The 7,500-nt window shown below is 48.9% G+C and overlaps 1 protein-coding gene across 6 annotated transcripts in view; it reads right to left on the bottom strand.

Annotated features, from left to right (window-relative positions):
• rnf220a (ring finger protein 220a) overlaps nucleotides 1–7,500 on the bottom strand; it is a 140,891-nt gene that overhangs the window by 27,944 nt on the left and 105,447 nt on the right. For all 6 annotated transcript variants that reach the window (XM_081703271.1, XM_081703270.1, XM_035536275.2 and 3 more), the window contains exon 4: nucleotides 21–69. In XM_081703271.1, coding sequence (XP_081559397.1) covers nucleotides 21–69 — 49 coding nt within the window. The remainder of the gene's footprint in view (nucleotides 1–20; nucleotides 70–7,500) is intronic.

Genomic DNA, 7,500 nt, shown 5'->3' with positions numbered 1-7,500 from the left:
CCTGGTGGCGTTGCTCTCACCTTGGGTGTGCCCGGGGCGGTTCCAACGTCCTTGTGCGAAGGGTTCTTACTGTGGAGAGAAAGAAAAACCTGCAGTGAGATTTCAGTGGCACCACACCCCTGACGACTGCCTGGCAACAGCGTGAGGCCCCGCAAGTTCAGAGGTGTGGGCACGGACGTGGAGGCTTGTGTGTGTGGGAGTGTGTGTCGGAGTGCATGTGTGTTAGAGTGTGTGTGTCAGAGTGCATGTGTCGGAGTGCGTGTCGGAGTGCATGTGTGTTAGAGTGTGTGTGTCAGAGTGCATGTGTCGGAGTGCGCATGTTGGAATGTGTGTGTGTCGGCGTGCGCGTGTCAGAGTGTATGTGTTGGAGTGCGCGTGTCGGAGTGTGTGTGTTGGAGTGTGTGTGTGCAGTTTGCACGTGTTGGAGTGTGTGTGCATGCGGTGCGCGCGTGTCAGAATGTGTGTGTGTGCATGTTGGGGTGTGTGTGTGTCGGCGTGCGCGTGTCAGAATGTGTGTGTGTGCATGTTGGGGTGTGTGTGTGTCGGCGTGCGCGTGTCGGAGTGTACGTGTCGGAGTGTGTGTGTGCATGTTGGGGTGTGTGTGTGTCGGCGTGCGCGTGTCAGAGTGTGTGTGTCGGAGTGTGTGTGTGTCGGCGTGCGCGTGTCAGAGTGTGTGTGTCGGAGTGTGTGTGTGTGCATGTTGGGGTGTGTGTGTGTGTCAGAGTGTGTGTGTGCATGTTGGGGTGTGTGTGTGTCGGCGTGCGCGTGTCGGAGTGTACGTGTCGGAGTGTGTGTGTGCATGTTGGGGTGTGTGTGTGTCGGCGTGCGCGTGTCAGAGTGTGTGTGTCGGAGTGTGTGTGTGTCGGCGTGCGCGTGTCAGAGTGTGTGTGTCGGAGTGTGTGTGTGCAGTTTGCACGTGTTGGAGTGTGTGTGCATGCGGTGCACGCGTGTCAGAATGTGTGTGTGTGCATGTTGGGGTGTGTGTGTGTCAGCGTGCGCGTGTCAGAATGTGTGTGTGTGCATGTTGGGGTGTGTGTGTGTGTCGGAGTATGTGTGTGCATGTTGGGGTGTGTGTGTGTCGGAGTGTGTGTGTCGGAGTGTGTGTGTGCATGTTGGGGTGTGTATGTGTCAGAGTGTGTGTGTCAGAGTGTACGTGTCGGAGTGTGTGTGTGCATGTTGGGGTGTGTGTGTGTCAGAGTGTGTGTGTCAGAGTGTACGTGTCGGAGTGTGTGTGTCGGAGTGTGTGTGTCGGAGTGTGTGTGTCAAAGTGTGTGTGTGCATGTTGGGGTGTGTGTGTTGTTCCAACTCCTTCGGTTCCCTGCTGCTCACCTCACTTAGGAAGTGAACAGGCATTGGATCAGACAGCTAAGACAAAGATCCGAGGAGCCACACAAATCCCAGTTTTAATTACGTGGAGGCGGAGGGGATACGTTGCTCTGTGTGCCAGCGGCTCGGCTGGCCTCAACCATTACTGTCCAAAAGTACCTCCACTAAGCAGGTTTGGCTTATCATGTTTTTATTGAAGTGATCATTCTTATGGATGCACTCATTCAGACCTTCAGAGCCCCCCTCTCTCTCTCCCTCTCTCTCTCCCTCTCTCTCTCTCTCTCTCCCTCTCTCTCTCCCTCTCTCTCTCTCTCTCTCTCTCTCCCTCTCTCTCTCTCTCTCTCTCTCTCTCTCTCTCTCTCTCTCTCTCTCGCAGTTTGGCTTAGGCAGAAGGGGAAAAATGATTTTGCTGTTATTTGATTTGTCAGAGAAGCGCCCCAGGCACTTAGAGTTTTTGAAATATGTTGAGGACAATGTGCAGGCTTGTAAACATTGTATGAGGAGGCGGAGAGATGGAGGGTTGGGCTCCAACCCTCACCGCAGCCTGGCCGGAGGACCACCACAAACCCCCAACTCCTCGCGGCCACGGCTGACAGAAGATGAGCGATTAGGGGCAGGAAATCTTAAACGGCCTCGGTAAAGCGTCCGCCGACAATGGGGAGAGACGTATGAAATCAGATCTCTCGCTCAGACATTAATATCCCCTATTCCATCTCCTGCTTCTTGGGTGTGTGTGTGTGTGTGTGTGTCTCTCTCTCTCACACACACACACACACTCTCACGCACACATACACACTCTCACATGCACAAATACACACTTGGTTCTTGGTCTGTCTTGGTGTTTCTCTCTTTCTCTTTGGGTGTAGTCTGACTGTGGTACTCATGAGCCTGTGCATGCATACGTGTGTATGCGTGCATACGTGTGTATGCGTGCGTATGCGTGTGTGTGTAGGTGTGTGTATGCGTGCGTATGCGTGCCGTGTGCATGTGTATGTGTGTGTATACGTGTGCGTGCGTGTCCTCGTGTGTGTGCGTGTTTGTGAGTGTGAGTGCATGTGTGTGTGTGTGCGCGTGTGAGTGTGTGTGTGTGTGTGAGTGCGTGTGAGTGTGTGTGCGTGTGTGTGAGCGTGTGAGTGTGTGTGCGTGTGTGTGTGTGTGTGTGTGTGTGAGCGTGTGAGTGTGTGTGAGTGTGTGTGTGAGTGTGTGTGTGTGTGTGTGTGTGTGTGTGAGTGAGTGTGTGTGAGTGTGTGTGTGTATGCGTGCATACGTGTGTATGCGTGTGTATGCATGTGTATGTGTGTGTATACGTGTGCGTGCGTGTCCTCGTGTGTGTGCATGTGTGTGTGTGCGTGTGAGTGTGTGTGTGTGTGTGAGTGCGTGTGAGTGTGTGTGCGTGTGTGTGTGTGTGTGAGCGTGTGAGTGTGTGTGAGTGTGTGTGTGTGTGTGCGTGTGAGTGTGTGTGAGTGTGTGTGAGTGTGTGTGCGTGCGTGTGTGTGTGTGTGTGTGTGAGCGTGTGAGTGTGTGTGAGTGTGTGTGTGTGTGTGTGTGAGTGTGTGTGTGAGTGTGTGTGTGTGTGTGAGTGTGTGTGTGTGTGTGAGTGAGTGTGTGTGAGTGTGTGTGTGTGTGTGAGTGTGTGTGTGTGTGTGAGTGTGTGTGTGTGTGAGTGTGTGTGTGTGTGTGGGGTCTGGGATGTCACCCTAACCCTTGTCATGTTCACTTTCTGTCCAGTGTTGGAGCCACAACAGTGTTTCCCAGATGCACTAATTGAATTCTCTGTCTCCAATCCCACAACCTGATATGGCAGGTGCACTCGCTTGGAGAGGGGCGGAGGGATGTGCTGGGGGCGGGGCTTGATGGATGCATCACACTCACCCCCACATTAAAGGGGCTCATCTACATGTAATGCTTCTCTAACGTTGATGAACACACTGAGCAGGTGGTTCGAACTGAGTGCTAGATTTTCACATGTCACCAGTACAATGAGGTCTGGTGGCTAGCCCCGCCTCCCCCACTCAGGTAATAAGCCCCATGCTTATTGTGCAGGTAATGTGATTGACCTGACAGGCCAGCAGAAGAAAGAGAGAGAGAGAGAGAGAGAGAGAGAGAGAGAGAGAGAGAGAGAGAGAGAGAAGGACAGGAATCATGCCACAGCCTTGAAAGAGGATTATCTGCCCCAATAGAAGGCAGTCCAGTCCCTCGCCATCATAAATCTACCAGCATGTCACCACATCTCGCTAGCCCTCTCTCGGCCCGCCCTCGGCCCTCTGTTGCCCTGCCCCCATCATATTTTGCCCCGCCCCAGCCCTCTCTTGCCCCACCCCCAATCACACACAGCTCAACATTTGCTCGAGACATGTCTCACTTCGAGTAAACTGCAGAGCTAATGGTGAATCACAACTGGAAAGTCTAAATTGAGTCTTAATCTGGATCATGGGAAACTGGGATTGAAGGTAAAATTATACCAGTGTTTTCAATGGTTAATCCCAGTATTGGATTGGACTGCCAACAAGGCCTGCCCACTCAGAATGTTTGTGCAGCCAGGGATTAACATCCAACCCACAGTCACGCCAGGAGCTACCGGCTCTGTCAAACAGCTCTAAACAACAGGGGGGGTACAGCGTGTGCTTTGTGCAGGTCTGCCTGTCTGTCTGTCTGCCTGTCTGTCTGTCTGCCTGTCTGTCTGTTTGTTTGTTTTCTGGTGACGATGAGAGAGAAGATCTTGGTAAGCGACACGGACGGAAAGAAACAACAAGGTGAGTAGAGAGGGAGAGACAACGTTGGCAGATGAAAGGAGCAGCAGAGCTGGGATGGAGCACTGCGTCTCCTCTGCTCTCCAGCTGCTGTTGGCGGGAAAAGTGTCTGTGCTTCATTCTCTCCTGTCAGAGCGGCGAGACAGGCGTGATATGAGCGGCGGGACGGGACGGTGGGGGGGTCTCCTCTTGCCTCAGCTAACGAGGTGCCTGAACAAAGATGGAGGCAACAGGAGAGGAAGCATCTCTAACTCCACCTCCCGCTCAGGCACGGAGAGGAGGCTGACAAAGGTACAAAAACAGAGATCCGTGTGTTAATCCTGCATTAATCCATGTAACAGAGGATTAACCACACAGTTACAGGCCTCCTCAAAGCACCGCAGGGCCAAACAGAGCGCTTGGGCTGTCAAAATCACCTACCATGAGAGATGAGAGTTAGAGAGAGAGAGTGCGTGTGCGTGTGGGGGGGTGAGCTACGGAGGGGGAAGGAGAGGGTGAAAATTGAATAAATACCATTCGACGGGTGGGGGCGGGGGTGTTCGCTGGAGATAAAGATTGCTTTTGGTGCCGCATGCACCAGCATGTGAGGGGTCAGGTGGGCGTCGGGTAGATTGGCACAGGTGGTTGGAGTTATAGCTCCATACTTGAGCAGGGGATGACATGGCAGAGAGAGGGAGAGAGAGAGAGAGAGAGAGAGAGAGAGAGAGAGAGAGAGAGAGAGAGAGAGAGAGAGAGGGAGAGGGAGAGAGAGAGAGAGAGAGGGAGAGGGAGAGAGAGAGAGAGAGAGAGAGAGAGAGCTAGCTGGCGGTCCTGATCTCAGACCTGTTCTCCTGCATGTATCCTGACAGCTCTCTAACCTACATGTTAAACAGGCTGCTACATTTTACATGCACTCACTGTCTCATTTGCCAGCCAATGAATCGGTTTCATTAGACAGAGATTTACTATAAATTGCCACAAATTCACCATGTCACTTTCAATGATATGTGTGTGCCTGTGAGCCAGTGTATGTGTGTGTGTGTTTGTGTGTGTGTGCATGTGTATGTCTGTGTGTGTGTGTGTGTGTGTGTGTGTGTGCATGTGTATGTTTGTGTGTGTGTGTGTGTGTGTGCATGTGTATGTCTGTGTGTGTGTGTGTGCATGTGTATGTTTGTGTGTGTGTGTGTGTGTGTGTGCATGTGTATGTTTGTGTGTGTGTGTGTGTGTGTGTGTGGTTCTGGTGAGGTAGTAGGGTATGAGGGAGATCTGTACTCCTGTAGATGCCATATCATCTTTATCCTAACCACACCTAGGAGGCGGGGCCTATGACTGTTGTGGGTGTGTCCTGGAGTGTGGCTTGGGGTGTGGCCTTCAGCACAGTCAGGTCTGAAGCCACCAGTCCCAGGCGAGGGTAACACTCTGCCCTTTATTAATTATTAAACTGTAACTGCTCCAGGGCCCAGGATGGATAAGTATCAGTCAAACAGAATAGGGCATGCTTTCTCTCTCTCTCTCTCTCTCGCTCTCTCTCTCTCTCTCCCTCTCTCTCTCCCTCTCTCTCTCCCTCTCTCTCTACCCCCTATATGTTTCTCTGTCTTAAATCCAAACAGCTTTATGGGCCTCCACAATTTACAGAATCATTCATATTAAAAGTGCTACAAATTTATGGAAAGAAAAATGGAAAATAAATAAAAGATCTTCAATAAGCTTCACATACATATAAAACTACTGTAGTCTCGAACACACACACACTGCCACACAGACTTTAATAGATATATGTGATGGCACATGCGGTTAAATATTATATACATGAGATACAAGTGTTGCACTTATAAACATATTATGTTGATATTTTTGACACATTATATCTCCTAAACCCACTCGCAATTTACCTTAAATTCTTATCATATTCCCTTCAAATATGGAGTTTTTTTTAATGAGTGTGTGAGGTGTGTATATGTGGTGTGTGAGGTGTGTATATGTGGTGTGTGAGGTGTGTGAGGTGTGTATATGTGATGTGTGAGGTGTGTATATGTGGTGTGTGAGGTGTGTATATGTGGTGTGTGAGGTGTGCATATGTGGTGTGTGAGGTGTGTATATGTGGTATGTGAGGTATGTGAGGTGTGCATATGTGGTGTGTGAGGTGTGTATATGTGGTGTGTGAGGTGTGTATATGTGGTGTGTGAGGTGTGTGAGGTGTGTATATGTGGTGTGTGAGGTGTGTATATGTGGTGTGTGAGGTGTGTGAGGTGTGTATATGTGGTGTGTGAGGTGTGTATATGTGGTGTGTGAGGTGTGTATATGTGGTGTGTGAGGTGTGTGAGGTGTGTATATGTGGTGTGTGAGGTGTGTATATGTGGTGTGTGAGGTGTGTATATGTGGTGTGTGAGGTGTGCATATGTGGTGTGTGAGGTGTGTATATGTGGTATGTGAGGTATGTGAGGTGTGTATATGTGGTGTGTGAGGTGTGTATATGTGGTGTGTGAGGTTTGTATATGTGGTGTGTGAGGTGTGCATATGTGGTGTGTGAGGTGTGTATATGTGGTATGTGAGGTATGTGAGGTGTGTATATGTGGTGTGTGAGGTGTGTATATGTGGTGTGTGAGCAGAGAAAGTCCTGCTCTGTCTCCTGAACTGCACCAACTGCATATCTGTTCATGTGTTCATATCTGTTCAGGTGTACATGTGTTACTATCTATTCATGTGTTCATATCTGTTCATGTGTTCATATCTGTTCATGTGTTCATATCTGTTCAGGTGTACATGTGTTACTATCTATTCATGTGTTCATATCTGTTCATGTGTTCATATCTGTTCATGTGTTCATATCTGTTCAGGTGTACATGTGTTACTATCTATTCATGTGTTCATATCTGTTCAGGTGTACTATCTATTCATGTGTTCATATCTGTTCAGGTGTTCATATCTGTTCAGGTGTACATGTGTTCATATCTGTTCAGGTGTATATGTGTTCATATCTGTTCAGGTGTACATGTGTTACTATTTATTCATGTTTTCATATCTGTTCATGTGTTCATATCTGTTCAGGTGTTCATATCTGTTCAGGTGTACATGTGTTACTATCTATTCATGTGTTCATATCTGTTCATGTGTTCATATCTGTTCATGTGTTCATATCTGTTCATGTGTTCATATCTGTTCAGGTGTATATGTGTTCATATCTGTTCAGGTGTACATGTGTTACTATCTATTCATGTGTTCATCTCTGTTCATGTGTTAATATCTGTTCATGTGTTCATATCTGTTCCGGTGTACATGTGTTCATATCTGTTCAGGTGTATATGTGTTCATATCTGTTCATGTGTTAATATCTGTTCATGTGTTCATATCTGTTCTGGTGTACATGTGTTCATATCTGTTCAGGTGTATATGTGTTCATATCTGTTCATATGTTCATATCTGTTCATGTGTTCATATCTGTTCA

Source organism: Electrophorus electricus, chromosome 20 (assembly GCF_041902795.1).
Source record: "Electrophorus electricus isolate QZ-2024a chromosome 20, ASM4190279v1, whole genome shotgun sequence".
NCBI lineage: Eukaryota > Metazoa > Chordata > Actinopteri > Gymnotiformes > Gymnotidae > Electrophorus > Electrophorus electricus.
Note: the sequence above shows the minus strand (reverse complement) of the source record. Positions and strands in the feature narration are given on the sequence as shown.